Here is a 22,781-nt window from a genome sequence, read left to right as displayed (position 1 = left end):
TTACCGATTAGGTATAATATTTATTTATAAAACGCGATCCAGAATTCTTTATCACCAGGAACCAGGAACGGCATGAAATGTACGGGCCCTGTTTATCACATACATAATCATTCAAGTTTTCAATATTCAACATATGTACATCATTAATATCCCCAAGTTGTCAATATGTACGACAAATATCTAGTCACGATCACGATTAGTATGAACTAGTCCCTTGACAAAAACTATTATTACAACATTGTAATCTTCATGGCTGATTGTAGATAACTATGACTAATGCGGTAATATGTATAATAACACTGTTATGACACGTTAAAACTAAATGCTATCTTTACCACCGTAGTTACTCATAGGTGGTCCATTTATAATATATCGCTATAACGTACCTCCACGGAAAACTCGGTCTTCACAAATCAAATGTAGAGTACGTATAATATTGTACAACCTGGGTCTCCATTCTATCGCAAACAATTAAAACCAAATAAATACTGCTGTTTCACATTTGTTTACGCCTTTTTACGCCTACTAACATTTAATCGAATAAAATTAGATTTGAAATAAATATTATAACAGTGGTAGAGTTTACAAGTTTTCCGCATAGCAGCACAGCGTCGACTCCTCTAATGTCGTTTCTATGAACATCATGAACTCAACTAACTATTTAATAAGGAAATAATACTCGTATACCTACTTTCCAAATCCAACATTAACCACGCCACGTATATTATTTCTTCTCTAATCGTCATAGAAGTTCGCATCTAGTATGTAAGATACTCGTAATCATAATTATTATCGCTATAAATTAATGAACTTACATTTCAAAGTGCCTGTTAAGTGAAATAAACAACCTGTCTGTCTCTTTTACGCAGGAATGTGGACCGATACGTGCGAGTTAAATGGCGCGACGTGCGTGTAGGCGATCTGGTGCACCTGTCCAACAACGAAGCGGTGCCCGCGGACATGGTGCTTCTCCACACCTCCAACCCTCTGGGGATCTGCTATCTCGACACCTGCAACCTCGACGGCGAGACCAACCTCAAGCAGAGGATGCTGCCGCCCGGTTTTTTAGAAATGGTATATTGTTACTATATTTTGTAATGGCCTAGCAAAGGCGTATTCTATCATCAGAAACGTAAATGACAATGAAAACCAAATTCAATATTCAAAATAACGGTCAGCAGTGCCAATACGGCCGAATCTGTCTACAGGTACACGAGCTTGTATTTTTAACAACAGTACACTATTGTTAACTTCATCGATAAAGCATCAGCGATTGTTTTTACTTCCAGTTGTCAAAAGCAGATAATATCGCTGACGTTTAAAAATGAAAATAATAACATACGCTCGTGGTCTATCGCTCAGAATTTCCCATAGACGGCAGAATTTGGCGGCATTGACCTTTACGCGGTCGATTGTCGACTTAACCGACAAAATAATTGAATTAAGATCAAATGGGTGCTAATCACCATGGAAGCCATTAATGGTATCCAAGCATGAGTATGTGAAAACTATAGCTTGATAGCTACAAAATGGTGGAAATAGAACTGTCCAGTTCAGCCGAAGCTGAAGCCGCTGAAGGGCTCGGCTCCCTTTCTGTAAGGAAGCCAAGGGTTGTCATTGTTGTCAACCGTGCCAAGCCTGTCAAACAGCGCGTCTCTAGGTCGCTACCTCTAGTTCTCCCATTAGGGGCACTGTTCTGTAGCTTAATGAAATACGAGTACATATTAGCATTACAATTTTATTTAACTTGCCCTGTTAGTATTATGTAAGTATGTCATTGGTGTAAAATTCATAAAATTAATATGTTATTGTAGGTCAAATCTTGGAAGTTAAATTTGACCCACTTCCCGATTTCCGATTACGTTGAAATTTTGCATACATATGTAAATCGGATGACAATGCAATATTATGATGACATGTACCTGATTTAATTATGGAGACAGGAGGTGGTGAAACTCTCTGTGATCCAACAACGTAAACTAACTAGTTTAGTTTAAATTTTCTTTCTACATGCAACTAATATTCATCTGAACAATTATAGAAAACAAACCTCAAACACAACTGTGTTTAATTGTCTCGATGAATATTATATTAGTTGTTAGCCTGTAGAAAGTAAATTTTATTTTTAAATTTACTTAGTTGGGTCATAAGTTCTGTCAGAAAGGTTTTGATTGATAAAATGTAATAAAAAGCTTTTAATAAACAAAAGTTTGCCATGAATCGAAAGCTTGTTTTATACTGATCAAAACGTAATATATTTAGTATAAAATTTAGATCGCGTCTTAATTTACTTCTTGTTTACTTTGGGATTGACGTTAGACGCAAATACGCGGCTGGATTGTGAAAAATTATACTGTCACATTAATAAAATAAGTGCAATCGTTTATTTGTATGAACCTACTTTATTAGAACGTTATTTTATCACCTGCAATTAGTTTTCCGACAAGTCTGCACTTCAACTAATACCCTTCAAACTTAGGGTATTTTTCAGTGATACGCAAATTTGTGACTGCCATCCTACGAGTACGTTTGGTAAAACACGTACAGTTGCAGGTTGTCAGTTGGCAATACCAATACACATGAATTATATATTAAAAAAAAATAAAAGATTCAGCTTTAAATTTATGTAAGATTCGACCATCTAAACAAGAGAAATAAATAACTAAGGATCAAAATCACCTCGAACAGGTCGCTTATTTTTTGCATGTTTTTTTATAACATTTTTCTGAATATTACATAGCATTGTGCAAAACTGAGACAGCAAATTAAGTTTAATTATAATGTAAGTAATTTAGCAATTAATAAGCTTTCAATTCAACCCATATATATATAAATAATAACTATAATAAGGGATCATAACCTATAGCTTTTTTATCAGTCAAAACAAAAAAAAAAAATGTAAAAAAGTTATGAACCAACTAAGTATATATTCCTAGATAATTACATTAATTACTAAGTGTAGGTACCTAATCGCCGCTATGCTTCAGTAATACCTAATTTGTAGTACCTACCTGAACGCATTTGCCAGAATGCAAGCAACATCTGCGCCTGATGTTAGCAGTTGACCACGACGCTCTGCAAAGAGTACAACGACAAAGAAGAAGAAGTACCTACCTACATTGTTTAAATTACGCCTAAAGACCATTCTAAAGTAATATACGTTTTTAAATGATGTTGTCTGACTGAAATGTTATTGAGGAAACTAAATCTTCACGAGCTCAGGATTTTAGGTGACTGGTCATTCGGGTTACCTGTTTGACCTAAATAGTACCTACTCCGAACTTTTATCACAAAAATCGGAGGACGAATTTTGTAATCTGGCAACATAAGGTCAAGGCCGAACGTGCTTTTCATGCATTTATAATGTCCTATAAAATCCGAGGCGTGTTTACTTTGATCATTAATCATTTCCTCCACTCAGCCCGTGTCTATAGCGGATACTTGTTACCTTCCAAACGGTGTCGCCGTTCCGACTCACCGGTCTTCCACATTTAACCGCATTGCTTTCATTACGTGAATGGCAGTTTTTCTCGATTTTAACTGACTCATTAGCCTACTGTTCAAAATAAAAAGCTAGTAAAGATAAAGATACTTAGGTTTAACACAAACATTGTATCTTTTAATGTGGATGGCATTACATTCCATCTGTGGAGTTCTAAAAGACGTAGTGTGGGAACACTTTCTCCGATATTAGCAACACAAAGCAAAATCGGAAATGATGGCAAGGAGCGGGTTGCATTAACGTGAATTACGAACTATTAAAGTTCTAAGCAATTAAACTGAGATTAACGACAGGTGTCAAGCACGACGCACGACGAATGATGCCTACTTAATTGTTTGTCACAAGATATTTCATCGTGAGTTGTATAACACGTCCGGTTTAACCACCTTAGACTCTATTACCTGTAGGTAAATACCTATATGCGTTCGCAAAACCGACTACCTATCTATCCAAGTTCCGCATACGACAGATCAATGTACACTGAAAAAAATAGATAGCCGAACTGGTTTTGTAACTTTACTAAATAACTAAACTACGGTTATAAGAAAATAAACTTTGCATAAATTTACAAACTTATTTTGTAGTGTATACCCAGTACCTGAACACTGATAGCCAAACACGGTTTTGTAACATATAACACATAGTTCGCAAGTCCCAATTTTTGTGTAAACAGTAACCAAAATTTTGTTACAGTTATGCAAACCATTTCTTTCAGTGTATGAAAACTTTAGACATTGATTAATATTGTCTCACTATTTCTTAAAGTACCTACTTCATAAAAACTTTCATTGTAAAAAAAATAATATGGTGCGCCCTATTCTCAGTTACGAACTATAATTTTGCATAGGGCCTATATAATTATAGTTAATTGTCATCATGTCTCTAACTAAGAAAAGAGATGAAACACGAATGCTTGAGAAATGAATCACTCGTAGGTACCTATTGCTTACCATTATGATATATTTTTCTTTTACTTTCAGCATTTAACTTTTCGTCCATCGAAGTTCAAAAGCACAGTGGAAGTGGAACGGCCGTCGACCAAGATCAACCGATTCACGGGCACCATCTCGCATCCGAACAAGGAGCGCGTGCCGCTCAACTCCGACCACTTGCTGCTCCGCGAGTGCACGCTCAAGAACACCGACTTCGTGGAAGGCATCGTCGTGTACGCCGGCCACGAGACTAAGGCCATGCTAAACAACGGCGGCCCCCGCTACAAGTGCTCCAAGCTGGAAAAGAAAATGAACACCGACGTTATCTGGTGCATCTTAGTCCTACTATTCCTTTGCTGTACAGGCGCTGTCGGCTGCAAGATCTTTCTCGACAAATATTACAGCCTCCCTAACTTTCCTTATTTCATCATTACGACGAACTCTCCCGCCTACGAAGGACTGATAATATTTTGGACGTACATTATCGTCTTACAAGTTATGATACCGGTGTCGCTATACGTGACGATAGAGATGACGAAACTGTTGCAAGTTTATCACATACACCAGGACGTAGAAATGTACGATCCGATGACAAACACTCGCGTACAATGTAGAGCGTTAAACATCACTGAAGAATTAGGGCAAATCAACTATCTGTTCAGTGACAAGACGGGTACGCTAACCGAGAATAAGATGTTGTTTCGGCGGTGTACGGTGGCGGGAGTGGACTACGACCACCCGCCGGGGCCGCCGGCGGAGCCGTCGCTCGACCTGCCGCCCATCGTCACCCCCGTCACTCACATCTCGCCCAACACCAGGATGCTGCAACATTTGCTCGACAACAATGGAAATGAACACACTCAAAAGGTGAAATTCATTTTATTTTTAGCATATAATTAATTAAAGCAGTGGCTTAGCATATAAAGCTGTTTTTTGGCACAAATCAACTGCTCAAATGTCAGCCATTAATCGAGTAAAAGTATAATATTATAGTACGTATTAGTCTGGCCAACAAGTTTTCTTAGTAACAGCAGATTAAAAAATACTCATCTTTCTTTTTAGGATTACAATATGTACCTACTAGAAAAACAGACAGTATCTACGTTACCGTGAGTATGTAGACGAGCAAAGCGAAGCGCAAGGGCACTACCTACCTTTTCTCGAAGCGCTTCGCCGTTTTTTTGATCCCTCATAACTTGGGTTTGGATTATACCAGATAAACAAAATTCATGTTTATATGGGGAATATTTTAGGATTTTTAATAGTAAATCACACCCAACTCAAAATGTTTTTGATGGGATGATTCTCTTTGTTTAAGCTTCACAGACAAACGTCGCTTGCCAAACTATATCTACTTTATGGGCAATTTAAAATGAACGGTTTGAGCTGATTGGACCTATAAAGAGACTTTCCAGTGAGATAAACTTTAAGTTTTGTTTAGGTACGCGAGTTCATGCTGATCCTGGCAGTATGCAACACGGTGGTGGTGTCGCAGCCACACGTGGACGCCATGCACATGAGCGGCTCCAGCCCCGGCGACCCCGAGCCCGCGCGCTCCAACGGCACGGCTCGCTCCACCGACAAGTGAGTTGATGCAGGTCCTTACGGCGAACGACACGGCGGTTGTATCGCAGCTGCATGTGGACGCCATGCACATGAGCGGCTCCAGCCCCGGCAACCCCGAGCCCGCGCGCTCCAACGGCACGGCTCGCTCCACCGACAAGTGAGTTGATGCAGGTCCTTACGGCGAGCGACACGGCGGTGGTATCGCAGCCGCATGTGAACGCCATGCACGTGAGCGGCTCCAGCCCCGGCGACCCCGAGCCCGCGCGCTCCAACGGCATGGCTCGCTCCACCGACAAGTGAGTTGATGCAGGTCCTTATGGCGAGCGACACGGCGGTGGTATCGCAGCCGCATGTGGACGCCATGCACATGAGCGGCTCCAGCCCCGGCGACCCCGAGCCCGCCCGCTCCAACGGCACGGCTCGCTCCACCGACAAGTGAGTTGATGCAGGTCCTTATGGCGAGCGACACGGCGGTGGTATCGCAGCCGCCTGTGGACGCCATGCACATGAGCGGCTCCAGCCCCGGCGACCCCGAGCCCGCGCGCTCCAACGGCTCGGCTCGCTCCCCCGACAAGCGAGTTGATTCAGGTCCTGAGGACGAATGGCGTTGTCGCAGCTGCACGTGGACGCCATGCACATGAGCGCCTCTAGTTCCAGCGACCCGCGCGCTCCAATGCGACCAGCTCATAAACATGTAAGGCTATGTCATTATAAAAGAATACATGAACGAATGAACACCTCGCGCTAGCACAACTAGCTTTGCTTTTTATAAAACGCAGAAAAGGGCACTCGAGAGAACTACTTGCTAGCGGAACGTGCACAATCATAAATAATATTTCACATTAGTTTACTATGTACGAGTAGGTTACTCAGACTTTAACACTTTTCTGTCCCCTAAAGAAGCCCATGAAGGCCGTAAATGTTTAATTTCAACAAATTGAGATTAGTGTCTTATAATACTATCTCTGAAGGGCCCAAAATATTATTTTTAACCCTTTACATAACATCAGCAGTACACATGGCGGAGAGTCATAAAACGAATCCTTAACTAAATAAATCTAATACGTACCCATGTCATGTGTGCTCCGTAAAGAGTGTATCGAAGAATATAAATGAAAACCGGGGACTCACTTCGACATACGTCCAGTCATCCACGTTACGTATGTCATAATATTTTGTTCCGATTAATCCGCGTCTTTGCCGTGGATGTGTATGCCTCAGTGGTTTCCTAGCTTCATTTTACATTAATATCTGGGAGACTGAGCTTTGCTCGAATAATATATAAAAACACAAAAATGCGCTTCGTATGTATATTTCGAAGAATTCTTCGTTTAAAGCTATAAAATTTAATAATCCGACCGAATCAATGAGATCGATCTTCAAGATCAACGGATGTGTGTTGCGAGTGTGAATAAAGAAATTGAGCGCTCGTGGATTACGATGTGGATGTGGCTCGCGTGAGTGAATTCGGAATTGATATTCAGATTGGAGCACGCAAGCCATCGGCGACGTAAGAAAACTAACTGTTACCTATTCGTGGAATACATTTTTGTTTTTGCTACAAAAAATACAGCAGTAAGGGAATATATAGTTTTAAGAGCACTAACGTTCTGATATAATATAAGTAGTCAAGTAATTGTATTTCATTTGTTTTTTAGAATTATAATCTTATTTTATTATTTATCTACACACATAACATAAACCCTCTATGATGCCTTCAAAATCCGTAAATAATGGCAAACATTACGATAAACTGTTTTGTTACGACAAATTTCTTATCTGTGATAATTTTGTTATTGCTTCATAACTATAGCCCGACCAGAAATATATGATCATTGTCAAGAGGGCGCTGTTAATATTCTTATGTATAGGGTGACAGTTCAGTTTAGTATGAAAAATTTAGTTCCAATGAAATTCCGCAATATGGCGCGTGATCATATATTACTGGTCAGACTTTACATCAAAATCGATTTTGTTATGCATTCAAATTCGGAACACCTCTAAAAAAAAGTAATTCGATTTGACCTCTATTCTAATATCAGTCGAGATGCCTTTTTGTTCGAATTGAAATGTCAATTGCATACAATTTTGACATATCTCGCATGTTAGTTTGTATCCAGGCTGACGCAACTAGGAACAAAATAAGTTTTGTATGGAACTTGTTACGCAAATCTTTGCCAACGAAGAAAAATAAAACGTCAGTGCTATTTATTCTGTCAAGTTTACATCAAGTCAACTGTCAGCCTAATTGTTTTCTTTGTTATGAAGGGTTCAATGTTTTGTTCGGGTATTTCGTGCAATTTCTTTATTATTTAGTGAAAATATCGAAAATAGTGAACCGTGATCAGAGTAAAGAGCGACTTTGTTATAATGCCACCGAGAGAATGGTTTACTAAGTGTGAAATATGTGGCAAGCGAGCCACTCGAGAAAATCACGAAAAAAGGGATTTTATGGCGAAATTTCCCTTGGATAAAGACCGGTACGTATTGCTTTAGATACTTTTGACCTTATTTTGGTGCAGCAGGCTTTAAACACATCGAAAATTTGATATTTTATTTTATTTTTAGTTGTGAACTAGGGATGTAGTAAAACTATCGATAATTGTATGTTTATTTGTATATCAGTGTAAGTAATTAAATAAAATATGTGAAATTTCCTGAGAACTTGCATGCAATATGACACAAAATTAATTCGTCGAAGATTTTCAGTGGAAAATTATCTATCATCTATGCATAAATGGTCATTATTTGACATATTTTTTTTAATCTAGTAATTATTTAATATATTAATCTGAAATGTAAGTAAATTAATCTCTCTTTTTGTGATCAATAAAAAATATTATACGACATTATTACACAAATTGACTTAATCCCATAGGAAGCTCAATAAGACATGTGTTGTGGGTACTTAGACAACGATATATACATATAAATACATAGAAAACACACATAACTCAGGAACAAATACGCATCACACAAATAAATGCCCGTACCATAATTTGAACCTGGGACCATCGGCTTCATAGGCAGGGTTACTGCCCAGTAGGCCAAACCGGTTCTCATGACAGACATATAAATACATAAAAAGTTAGAGCATTGATAAAGGGTTGTTGATAACTGGATGCCGAAAAACATGATTTATAGATGCATATTAGCCCTAAATAATCAGTTGATCATCTCATTAGCAAATACTTGGAATATAAACTGTAGATAAAGTCATGTTTGTCCAAGGCTGTATGTTTTCAGATGCAGGCAGTGGGTCAAATTTGTTGGGAACGAAGACCTGACGATACATCTTCCCATAGAAAAGTAACATTTATTGAAACTTGTATGTGCAGAACATTTTGAAAATAAAGCTTTAAATAAAATAAAGAAACACGACTTAAAAACTGTATTAAAATAATTCGGGTCCACATTAAGCCCGACAGTCCACTCAAAGAACTATCCACTATATAACATACAACTTAAATGTGGACTCGATGCTAACCTGATTTCGAGTACAAAATTTGTAGACAGGAGCCTATGTTTCAACCCTGCCCATTTTATCGATATCGATAAGAATCGCAAGCGTGTAGCGTACTACACTATTGAAATCGGTTATGTTGGTATTATGGTTCCTTGACAGTTCTTTGTCGTAGATTTTGGTAATGATTTGCGAAGCAAACCGAGTCCATTCGCTAGTATGGAAGTCCCGTCTCTTAAAACGTAGTGATTATATGCTCTTTGGTTTGTATCGAATGATACGGAAATAGGCCCCAGCCTCTAGTTTGCCTCTGAATTTAAAAAAAAACTACATGCGTACAGTTTATATTTTAATTAGTTTTAAGTATACAATGAATATGTTTTGTTGTTTTTAAGGTAACTATAGCAAAAGTTTCGTGTAAAATAAGCGATAAAAATATTTCGGTGACGCCATCACATATCCGCGAGTTCCGCCAAGAGAGCAACGATTTGGCAACGATGCCCCAACGGAGGCTGTAATTTGGGTTAGTTAATATTTCATAGAAAGTTTATAATATGTGTGTAGATAAAATAGTGTATGTAACTGTACATAATTATTAATTAGGCATTAAAACACTCGTGTGGTCTTTTTAAGAAACTCACTTCGTTCGTTTCTTAAACCCACACTCATGTATTTTAATGCATTTTATTATGTAGCAGTCACATAAACGAATACTATTATACCTTTAAACGAGCAATTCTTATTTCTATACATATATATATATATATATATATATATATATATATATATACAAGAATTGCTATAATGTGTAAGTATATATATTGGAAGGATCTCGGAAACGGCTCCAACGATTTCGATGACATTTGCTATATGGGCCATGGGGGTTTTCGGGGGCGAAAAATCGATCTAGCTATGTCTTATCTCTGAGGAAACGCGCATTTTTGAGTTTTTATATGTTTTCCGAGCAAAGCTCGGTCTCCCAGATATTTTATAAATTAAGAGGTTAGTGGAGGACGCCTTCTCCATACAAACTTGATTCACAACGGTTGGTTTTTTTTTTTCGATTTACAATTATTTCAAAAAGCTAGGTTCTTAGATAAGATAAGAGTAAGTTTTCGCTGTAAATGTGAATGTTGGGAATAGAATAAAATAAGAACGGAAATGGGCTCTAAAAATAAGAAGTGGTTTGAATTGAATAGTATACCTTGTGGTGGTTTCCCTCGTAGAGCGGGACCGCTGTATTTTCTCTGATCTTCTTGTCTTCTTTCTCACTAATTAAAGTCAGTCAGTGTCCACTCGCAACAAACTAAAATTCATAATGAATGAATTAATGACTGAATGAAATTAATGTAATCCAGAAAATTATTTCCATATTACACATCATACAATTACATTACATAATAAAAAAAAATAAGGCACGAAGTCCGAAAAGATTGATATTTCAACTTTAAAAGAAATTTAAGTGCAGGCACGTTGTATCGGCCATGATTCGTTCTTGTCAAGTAGTATTTTTTCAATCTAATAAATGACTGAATGCAGTTTCTAATGCTAGATATCCGGTAGAATGAAATAACGTAAATTTGACGTTTAATGTTGCTAGATGAAATATTATATTCCTAAACAGTGAACAAACGAATTTTTACGTCGTTTTCTGACCGAACTGACTGTACTATGCTAAGTTTCTCTTAAGGGGCTATAAGTGCAGAGATAAAAAAAAATCGTAGCGCTTTTTAGACCACAATACGGTTGCCAAAAATATAATTAGCAACCTTGAGCAGGCCAATGGAACTCTCCGCGCGAGCTCGAATTTATGCCTACGAAACTCGTCCCGTCTACGGTACAAAAGTCAGCCAGTTGGTTGCCACGCGCGCTCATGGACGCACGTCACCACGCGCTCTTATTGTGCGAGAGAAAAGTCTTCGTCACGAACAAATAACACGGCTTGTGTGGATGGATGCAGAAACATACAAATATCGCTTTTGTTTTTTCGACAGATGAGGAAAAATAAGTAGGTAGACATTCTCAATATACACACTTATACCTACTGTTATTATTTTTACAAGTACGTATGTATTCACAATGAACATATAGTTTATTCACAATTGAATTGAATTTCTTTAAAGATGTTATGTTTTTTACAACACAATCATGTACAGTTAGATCTGAAATAGTAACATAGGTAAACCTAACTAACATTTTGGTATATGTATCTTTTAATGGCAGTATGTAATCGCTGCCATTTAAATATATTGTTTACGCCCTGGTTATCTAATAATTACCTGTATTCATGCTTTTTCTATTATTTTTATTTATTGTGTAACGTTAATCTCCATCTGGTTTTAAACTACACGAAGTTCATTGCGCGATTCATAAAACGGCGTAAACACTGCGGTTACTGCAGGGACATGTGACCTTTTAAAATGTTTCGTCGGAATGAAACGTATAAGCGAAATATTATAAAGATTGCAACTTAACTTGCTTATACCTATGGTTATTTTACACTGTTCTGTTATGTGTGTATACCTAACGGCAAGTTTAAATGTTAATTTAATCAGTAGATTTCGAGGCCGATTTTGACATGAATTAAATATTACTTATATTTGTAGTTAGGTAGGCATCATCCATATACCTACTGTCGCAAAGCACTAACCTACACTAAAACCAGCCATTTCGATTTATTAGTAGGTAGGTAAAACGGAACCTGCCGGCCAAGTGTGATACAAATAAGATACAGATTTCATTTTATTTCACTCCTCTGTATAAATAGGTAATTACCTACTTATTTGTAAAATCATAATAAGCGTAGGCAACCCTAGCGTTGTGTCGCTGCGCGCGGTGCGGGGTCATTCCATTGTATTTTTGTGTAGGTATCAAAACGGTAGGTATTTGCGTTTTCTTTGAGAGATAAGTATCTGTTCGTAAGAACTATTATATAATCTGTGACAGTTCTAAAACGCACCATAAAAAAGCACGTAAGTACAGCCATCTCGCTCACGCTTGCGCTCGCTAAGTGAGAGTGAGAGTAGAACCCATGGGGCCTTGATCAAAACTTACGGCAGGTACCTTTTAAATACGTGTTATTGCACCGTCTTCTTAAATGCCCAAAACATCTACCTACTCTGAGATCGCTCTTTATTGATAAGACCGCCTGTTGTCTATTTATTTAATCAGTTTTTTTTTCCTTAACTATTACTGAGATGTGCCAATGAAGAGTATTATATCTGTCTATTTCAGACACGCAACGTTTTCACTCGAGTACCTGTTCAATCTTATTTTTAAGGGCTTACTACCAGTACCACCTTAAACACTATTCAGTTGCACCCATACTTTTTGTATAAATAATACACAATAGTACATTGTGCAATGAGAGGGATAAGTGAAATTTTGGATACGAGGGTGGTAATTCCCGACAGCCTGAGGCCGGAGGGAATTAAAGACCCCAGTTTGCAATATTCTTACCCCCGGAGTTGTATGTATACAATGTTTTTCATCACACTTGCGAAGAAAAAACAAGATTTGAAGCGAAATAATTCTTAAATACGGTGACATATCAAACATTCGCCCGCCATTTTGTAATTTCTTGGCAGGTGAGGCATCGAAGGCACAGACCTATTCGGCATTCAGCCACGATTGAAAATTGTGTAAAAATATTTTAAACGCGTGCTAAATTAATCAAATTAAATAATTCTAGACATACATAAAAATATTAAATTATAAACGTCAGTATTTTAAAAGTAAAACTCATTCATGCTACTTGGTTTGTATGAAGCATGAATGACATATTAAAAAAAGCTATAACTCCCTAGGGAGTTACAGTTTTTTTTTTTTTTTTTTCACAATCCGTAACTCCGGCGGGAACAAAATAGGCCTTGGTCCTTCAGCACACCTGCATGAAATAAGATCTTTTTCGAGCAAGTGTGATGAAAATAAACTATTAATAGGTAGTACGGCTTCTTAGCTCAAAAATATATATGTTCTTATTCGGGCAAAGGCATGCAACAGTGCATACACGTACATAAGTTTTTCATGTTTGTATATAAATAAATGGAAACAGGAATGTTTTGTGTATAGTATTTGTATCCACTTCTATTTTTTTTTGTACTTCAAAGGGCTACATTCATGCCATGTATCATGCTTTGTACCAGATAGACTTCTATTTGGATTTCTAGCTAAGATCCCATACTTTAAACAGAGATACATCAATGCATATAAAATTAATATTACTGAATTGCACCTATGCACTTGGGCACTAACATAATGAATATTACTATTAAATTATTAAATGCTTGTCATAGATCGCAGCGAGGGCGCGAGGTGTCCAAAAAGCTGGCAACATTGCCCCGCTGGGTGGCCATGCTCAGGGCCAGGTAAGCTGGCCCGCTATAAAATAAAAACACTTTACATCACCATTTTGGTTTTGATTCAGCCTTTCAGCGTTCAGATTCTGTAGGTTTCATAAGTGATACTCGCTTGCAGGAAGTCAAAATTGTAATTACATATAATATAAAAAAAATATATTGAACGAAGCGAAATGAAACGTTACTTACGTTCCACAACTAATAAGAAAATAGATAAGGGATGTACCGAAAAAAAACTGTAAACCCGTTTTTCATATTTGTTTGCATCAGCCCGTCACCTGCTGGAATTGTTAATGATTTTTGGCTGTTTCATTCTTCTATTTTAATACACTTTTGATTTGAGCCCAATAATAGTTGAGAGAACGACACTGCAGGACGTTTGGAGCTCTAACTCTATTCTATGTCAACTACTAAATTCGATTTTTATACGAAGGAAATTGTATGATTTTCGACTTGGCCTAGAATAAAGTAACACATTTTCTGTAACTTTAGTTATCCTAACCTTCGTACGAAGAACTGAACTGACTTTCATCGTAGATTTATTATGAAATGCACGAAACTACGAGTTAATTTTAAGTGTTTCGAAATCCGACATGTAGGATGTAGCATATTTTCTTGCTTTTTGGAAAATACCGATTTTCAGTGATCTCTTCTATTTACCGGTGTTAAGTCGAACAGCGTAAAACCAGGATTATTTATATTGGAATATATAATATAATAATAAGACTTTTTATTGCTTTAAGAATGCCGTAGTCATCTAGCTTAGAAACAAAATCACAGGGGCTTGAAATTTACAGTTTTTTTTTTTCGGTACAGGCCTTACATGAAATTGTTTCACAGTGATTATGTATGATTCAATAAATAGTATTTAAAAAATGCGTGAGTGCCGTGGAACGAAGTTAGAAATGGTCGTGACGGATTCAAGTGTTAACGCCCAAGGTAATAATTTTGCTACCATGTGACACAAACTTTGACGACCGGTCTGGCCTAGTGGGTAGCGACCCTGTCTATGAAGCCGATGGTCCCGGGTTCAAATCCTGGTAAGGGCATTTATTCGTGTGATGAGCATGGATATTTAAGTATTTATAAATATGTATATATATCGTTGTCTAAGTACCCGCAAAACAAGCCGTGATGCCGTATTGAGCTTACCATGGAGTTTAGTCAATTTGTGTAATAATTTCCTATAATATTTATTATTATTTATACTGCTTTGCACAACACATATGAGGAAATCATTTTCATGTTGATGCAACACCCGGTTGAAACAAAGTTAAGAATGGGTCGTGACGGAAACTCGTGACGGAAAATTCTTACACTTTTTTTCGCCTAGCCCCTATCCGCTAACCCCCTTATTCATAAACGTGTACTAAAGTTACGATGCCGCTAATCATCGTTTGTCCCTTTCCATCATACCAATACGTCGGAAAGGGACAAACAATTATTAGCAGCATCGTAACTTTAGTACACGTTTATGAATAAGGGGGTAAGTCCTTACCGTGCGATAAGGAACTTCGTTCCAATAAGAAAAACATCGACACGTGTTTTGCTACTCTACGAAGAGAGTTATAATTTCCTAGGTAGATGCCGGGCCACATCCCCAACATCTCCTGAGGAAACCTCGTAAAAAGTACTTGCCTATAACTGACCAACAGCAACACGTAATTTAGGAATAGGAAAATCAATGTATTGTTTTTTTCAGTATCTAGTTACCCTGGCATTATGCAAAGTAAAGGCTTCGTTACACTGCAGTGTGCCGAAGTCTAATGTCTGATTGCATCCATTGCCTTAAATGTTAATTGCTTGCGATGTTCATTAGGCCCATATTCCATCTAAAACCTCAGCGATTATTCCGGAACATTATGAGTATTATATTTACTTGAAGTGGTGCCCCTAGACCTGTCTATTACATATATTAGAAAACTAGCTTTCTTCTTTATCTAACCACACGAAGCCCGGAATCCCGGGGCATATCCATACTAGCCTAATGATTGAGCCGATTGAGCTTATTCACCCCGAGTGGCATCCAAAACCCCTATCACTGCTAAGAAGATATTTCGTCAGTCATCGCCTCCCGGCTGATACTTTGTCAGTTGATAGATTAGATGCGGTTTTAAACTAATAAAAACCGTCAGTCGGTTCTGTCGCGGTGGAATGACCGTCAGCTGTAAAATGAATATGTAAAAAATATGCGCTTTACCACTTTATGTGCGGCAAAGTATGCGTAATGTGTAAATTGCGTAATCGGTTGATGGCTTTTCAGGCGTTTACGTTTATTGCTGTCATAAAAGGTATAGCGCTTATTTTTTACATGTTCATGCGACCAGCTGATGTTCTTACCACCGCGATATAACCGGCTGACGATTTTATTTAATCAACAACAGCATCTGACCTATCATTTAACAAAGTATCAAACGGGAGGCGATGACATTTTTTTTTTTTGTTTTACGTGTTTCGGTGGCTGCCATTCCAACCACCAACGGAGCGGAAGCTGATGTCCACGAGGGTTCATCATCATCATCATCATAACCTAGCCGTTAACCACTACACGAGTTTTCAGCCGGGAGGCGATTGGTCATGGAAATTGTTCCTGGCTCACGGTCTATCATAACATGGGTTGGGATTATCTCATATAAAGGAAATTGGCGGGATATCGGGGTATAACATAAAGTTTCATTTACACAGCTCTTATACTTTAGATTTTATTGGTATCTAATAAACCCCGATTTCGTCATCGACTCACTTACTCACTCGCTGATGATCATCAAAACTCTTAGGGTAGTTCCTGAAGTCTAGAAAGCTGAAATTTGGTATGTAAGCTAGTATTAGTACACAAATAACGAAAAAATTCTAAAACTTGGAATATTTGCCCCCCAACCCCTAAACTAGGGGATGAACATTTGTTCCGCAAATTTTGATGCTAGAGGTCTGAGAATAGATATATGGACTCCTTGTTATTATAAATAATAAAATACGTATTTCAGGATTTTTATTAAATCACCCACCACCCTTTAAATTAGGGGATGGAAGATTGCCATAAAAGTTGCAAAAATAAGTGAAATCCCACCAAAAAACATTTTCATGTAAAATGTTACCAAGACGAAATCATAAGGCTCGCACTGTCAAAAAGTTATCAGATCTCATGTACGAGTAGAGCAAATTTAAGCTTCTAACTCTACAATGCCTAACTTCACAAACTCTGTAGAGTTAGTCAAAATATGTGGTTTGGCCGTTTCGCTACCGTTATATAGGCGTAAGGTGAAAAATTTATTCCCTATTCATTATTTTTTGTTATACAATAGTTCTGTAGTAACGAAACGGCCAAGCCACATATTTTGACTAAGGTGTAGCTGTAAAGTTCAGCTTATGATTTCATCTAAGCAACATTTTACATGAAAATGTTTTTGGTGGGATCTATAAGTAGTTAAGACAAAAGTGGACGACTGTCCCGAAATCGCCGTTTGTACAGAAAAGCGGTCGTTCCTCTTAATCGTAGAACACTAGAAGAACACTACACGTAGAAGTCTAACCTAACTTTAACTACAACCAATCCACCGCTGATAGTATTTGTATTTTACACCCGGCTGCCGAAGGCTGCTTTTATATTGTCTTTAAAAGAAGTGTCACTACTAGTGATTTGCCGCCAAGGTATTAACAACTCTAAACTCGCTTATTAAAACCTGCTCGCATTCATATTTCTTGAATAATTTAGATACATACAATACAAACCACTATCTATGAGCTAAGTCGTTTTTAGTAGGTTTTTCTTTTTTTAATTCTTTGTTTAAAGCTTTTCAAGTTTTCAGTTGATTTACCTTGTTTTGTGGTTCAAACAATGTGTTCTGCAGTGAAAAACACATGCTTACGTTTTGTGTTTAAAGCATAACTATCTGTTTATAGAGACACAAAAGGTCTATGAGCCCCGTGTCTTTAGCTATATAAGGGCAAGGGGCCGACAACAAATAGGTCCTCTTTCATTAGATGTATAATTGAAATTATTTAAGGTAACTGACAATTTGCACGTATCTGGTACAGGTACGCGCGGCTGACAGAGTCGCGGTCGACCACGCCGTCGCCGCCGCCGTCCACGACGTCGCCGCTGCGCTTCAAGCTAGCGCGCCTGCCCTTCGTGCGCGGCGAAGACAGCGTCAGCGAGCCCAGCACTAGCGCCGACCAACAGGTTCACTAATCTACAAGCCTTTTGTGATGTGTTCAATTTTTGTTATGCGCTAGGCGGAAGTAAGCATGATTACTAGTCATTTAAACGTATACATTATCTGTTGGATTCAAATTACAACGCTTGCAGGTTAATCGCCGCATTGTGGTTTAGTAATGTAGTCACCTCATGCGTTCTCTCAAAGCGGTTCAGACTTTTTCGTTGCCGCTTTTGATATTATAAGTATAGAGATATGTGTCCGCGGCCGGCATGTAGACCTTTTAAAAAATATATTTTATTTAACTTTCGGTATCACTATCAACACCAACTAAATATTTTCCTGGTTGCGTCAAAAAGTTTCCGCCAAAGTATTCATTTATTCTTATTAGAAATAAATATAGAAATTCTTATAAAATACAACTGAAAAACTGAAACAGTTATAGGGAGTGTGCATGAACTGTAGGAGGCAGCACAGGAGCCGTCAGATTTTTGGCGCGAGGCGTAAATGTGATGTTTATTGTTCCGACGTAGCCCACAAGATGGCAGAACCTACTATGCACAAGAAAACACGTGACGTGTAAATGAACATGTTTATGGTTCTGATTCAGGCCACAAGATGGGAGACCCTCCAACGCGCACGGTCCCTATAGGAGTTTTTGTTATCCGTCATCGTCTGAGATACTGCTAGACTGGAGTTAGTCGATCTATTCAGACATCGCAGATAGTTTTCTAAATTTTTCAGAGTTTATATTAGTTACCCTGGAGAGTTGTAGCAGCATCGATCGAGAAAAATAATTGTACTCTTTATGTTTCGTGTATCAGACGGTGCGTTTCGAGGCGGAGAGCCCCGACGAACTGGCGCTGGCGGAGGCGGCGCTGGCCTACGGGTACGAGCTGCGCTCGCGCGCGCCGCACGAGCTGGAGGTGGGCGTGCGCGGCGAGCTGGCGCGCCTGCGCGTGCTGCGCGTGCAGCAGTTCGACGCCACGCGCAAGTGCATGAGCGTGGCGCTGCGCGACCCGCAGGGCCAGGTGAGTGTTCACTTCCGACACCCGGACGCCAATTCAAACCTACATTACGAAGTCATTCGCGCGTGTTTTTCGCTTGTACTTTTTAACCGACTTCAAGATTTCAAAAGGAGTTCTCAATTCTGTTGTATGTTTTTTTTTAATGTTTGTTACTTCATAACTCAGTCATTCCTGAACCGATTTTGTTTTTTTTTATCGAATGTATATTAATATATATACAGATTGGTCCCGTTTTTGTCAAAACTCAGTTCTGATTTTAGGATCCATGAGGAATCAAGGGAACTCTTCAAATGTGAAAGGAATACATATAGTACATGTTGTTCGACCTCATATGCAGTACTGCTCTCATCTCTGGTCTGGCGCTCCACAATACCAGCTCCTTCCTCTTGACTCCATACAACGGCGGGCAGTTCGTATTGTCGGCGATCCCGAACTCACTGACGGCTTAGAACCTCTTAGTCTTCGGAGAGACGTTGGCTCTCTTTGCATGTTCGACCGTCGGTACAGTGGGGAATGTTCCGAAGAACTTTTTGAATAGGTGCCATCGTCACGTTTTTATCATCGCACCTCCCGCCAAAGGAGCAAAGCTCATCCTCACTTCTTAGATACATGGCACACCAAGAATAAGCGGGCATCTCGCTCGTTTCTTCCTAGAACGTGCGGAATGTGGAATGACTTGCCTCCTGAGAAGAAGCGGGTATTTAGGGTTCTCAAGGGTCGGCAACGCGTAAGTGGCTCCTATGGTGTTGCTTATGTCCATGGGCGACGATGACCGCTTCCCATCAGGCGGCTCGTCTGCTCGGTTGCTGACAATGCTAACACAAAAAAATTCTTCAACTCTTCAACGACGCATAGTTCACGTTTGGCAATTTATTCTCTTTGTATGTTTGTCAAGCAGTTAGGTTTTCAAGGCCCATTCTAATCATTATCTGGTGCTTTATTTCATGCATGCATGGTGTGAAATTATTTATTTTAAATACAGTCGAATATCCTATTGCGGGTAACTTGCCAGTCAACCATAGGGCAAATCTGAAATGTGCCAAGGTGGGTGCAGTGACAAAAAAAATACTTCCTTTTCTACATAATTAGGCGTAGGACGCTGTCTTTTTAATGTCATTGTATGAAATCCAAAATCAACATTAATCTTTCTTAAACCGGTCTCCCTCATTGAAGTCAGTTTTTTTTCTTAAAAAATATTTGTACATATCGGTGCGAGCGAGATGCACGGGCGAATAATAACAAAGTGACGTCATTTACTAATACTCCTTAAGTTAAAGTGACATGAGCGTTTTCGACTATAAATATTGATAAACATTATGAATGGAACTAGTAAACTACATGTCTGACGGAAATGCTACATTAAAAGATGAAGAACTTTGTTGCAAATCTTGATTTTCAACTATCTTTCAATAAAAGTTTCAAAATGAATACTAATTGATTTGTGTCTGTACAGAAACTTTTTTTGCGCATGACGATTTATTTCTTACACTCAAATGAGGTTTCTCCTATTATAATAGCCAAACTGTATGTTCAAAGTGTGAGTTTAGAAAGGGAATGCCGGCAATGTTGCACCAGGTGGTGGTGTACGTGAAGGGCGCGGACAGCACGGTGCTGAGCGCGCTGGCGCCGGCGCGCGCGGGCTCGGCGGAGGCGGGCGCGCTGGAGCGCACGCGCGCGCTGCTGTCCGACTACTCGCGCGCGGGGCTGCGCACGCTCGTCATGGCCAAGCGCGTCATGAACTCCGCGCAGTGGGAGGAGTGGCTCGCCTCGCACACGCGCGCCTCGGAGATGGGAGAGGGTACCTTTGTTTTGTTGTAACGTTTTTTCAATCTACGTTTAAAAATACCTACGACCTTCTGGACTGACCTAATAATGCTGAAGAATAAATATATCATCATGACACTTAATCGGTGGATTAGAATTTGAGGATATGCATTATTTGGCCTCCGATCTTCGACCGGTTGGTCCATGATGAAATCATTAAAAATTGTCAACCCCATTGTATTCTCATAGAAATTGGATTACAAAACATCCTTTCTAAGTTTTTCGAGATTTAGAACAAATTGAAAAATTTCAAGCCCTTCATTGATTTAGTTTGTGCGTTTTCTGATAGTATCTACACAATGCGGTTGTTTTATATTTTGAAATTTCCATTCGTTGTCAGGTCGCGAGAAGCGCATACGCGAATCGCTCGCTCGCCTCGAAAGCGCTTTAACGCTGATTGGAGCCACAGGCGTCGAAGACCGTCTCCAGGAGGATGTGCCCCGCACCGTGCGGGCCTTGTTGGACGCCGGCATCATCGTGTGGGTGCTCACGGGGGACAAGCCTGAGACCGCCATCAACATCGCCTACTCAGCGGCATTATTCTCGCAGAGAGACAGGCTGCTCTATCTTATGTCGAGAGACAAGGTCAGTTTATGTTAGATGATGAGTTAGTGGAAAAATGCATCACGACCCGACATCAAACCCGCACGTCTTATTGGACGTATGTATGTGTGCTCATGGGGACATAAAGTAGAAACGGCAATCAACATCTGGTACTCGGACTCTGTAAGTTATTACGGAGAGGCAGTCTCGAGAGACATGTTAGTTGGAAAGTGGTTGATTGTAGGAAGATGTCCTGATTGTGACTGATCGTTTCAGACTATATTTCTACAAATCACAACTATCTTAAAATCAACAAAGTATCTTAAAACTTTGTCGTGTTACGTGGCGTAGTCAGTAGGATACGGGGAGTGACTACGGGCGGGACCGAACCGAACCGATCCGTCTTATAAGGCGGCAAAGGAATTTGAAGCTTATACTGTATAGTAATTAGATAGCATATTAAAATATATTGTTACGAAACTTGACTCCCCTCTCGGACACAGATGATTGTCGTTACGTATACGTGTTACCAGTTACGTTCGGGCTGGTTTGGCTCCTGCCTGATTTAACTAATTTGGTCAACTAACGTCGAGTGACTATGCATCTACGATGCGGCGAAAGTCGACCCGACACCCAGTTGGCTACCTCCTTGCTACTCGATCTCGGCCCGATCGATATAAATCGTACATAAAGTAGCCTTATTTTTATCTTTGTTTGACAGGATCAAGCTGAGTCTACGATCAAGGCCTATTTAAGCGCTCCACTTGGCCCAGGTGGGCGTGCTCTGGTGGTGGACGGGCGCACGCTGACGTACATCCTGGACCGGCGCTCGGGGCTGGTGGCGCCGTTCCTGACGCTCGCGCGCCGCTGCTCCGCCGTGCTGTGCTGCCGCGCCACGCCGCTGCAGAAGGCGTACATCGTGAAGGTACCGTCCTGCTGGTGGCTCGGCCACGCTGACGTACATCCTGGCCCGCGCTCGGGGCTGGTGGCGCCGTTCCTGACGCTCGCGCGCCGCTGCTCCGCCGTGCTGTGCTGCCGCGCCACGCCGCTGCAGAAGGCGTACATCGTGAAGGTACCGTCCTGCTGGTGGCTCGGCCACGCTGACGTACATCCTGGACCGGCGCTCGGGGCTGGTGGCGCCGTTCCTGACGCTCGCGCGCCGCTGCTCCGCCGTGCTGTGCTGCCGCGCCACGCCGCTGCAGAAGGCGTACATCGTGAAGGTACCGTCCTGCTGGTGGCTCGGCCACGCTGACGTACATCCTGGACCGGCGCTCGGGGCTGGTGGCGCCGTTCCTGACGCTCGCGCGCCGCTGCTCCGCCGTGCTGTGCTGCCGCGCCACGCCGCTGCAGAAGGCGTACATCGTGAAGGTACCGTCCTGCTGGTGGCTCGGCCACGCTGACGTACATCCTG

The 22,781-nt window shown here is 40.1% G+C and overlaps 1 protein-coding gene across 1 annotated transcript in view; it reads left to right on the top strand.

The window, feature by feature from the left end:
• LOC133517144 (phospholipid-transporting ATPase VA) overlaps positions 1–22,781 on the top strand; it is a 119,877-nt gene that overhangs the window by 72,924 nt on the left and 24,172 nt on the right. Inside the window, exons 2-9 of the mRNA XM_061850311.1 lie at positions 870–1,074; positions 4,483–5,301; positions 5,876–6,018; positions 17,857–18,001; positions 18,800–19,006; positions 20,579–20,801; positions 21,168–21,412; positions 22,092–22,295. Of these exons, the coding sequence (XP_061706295.1) occupies positions 870–1,074; positions 4,483–5,301; positions 5,876–6,018; positions 17,857–18,001; positions 18,800–19,006; positions 20,579–20,801; positions 21,168–21,412; positions 22,092–22,295 (2,191 nt within the window). The remainder of the gene's footprint in view (positions 1–869; positions 1,075–4,482; positions 5,302–5,875; positions 6,019–17,856; positions 18,002–18,799; positions 19,007–20,578; positions 20,802–21,167; positions 21,413–22,091; positions 22,296–22,781) is intronic.

Source organism: Cydia pomonella, chromosome 4 (assembly GCF_033807575.1).
Source record: "Cydia pomonella isolate Wapato2018A chromosome 4, ilCydPomo1, whole genome shotgun sequence".
Classification (NCBI taxonomy): domain Eukaryota; kingdom Metazoa; phylum Arthropoda; class Insecta; order Lepidoptera; family Tortricidae; genus Cydia; species Cydia pomonella.
This window is presented reverse-complemented; position numbering and strand designations above follow the sequence as displayed.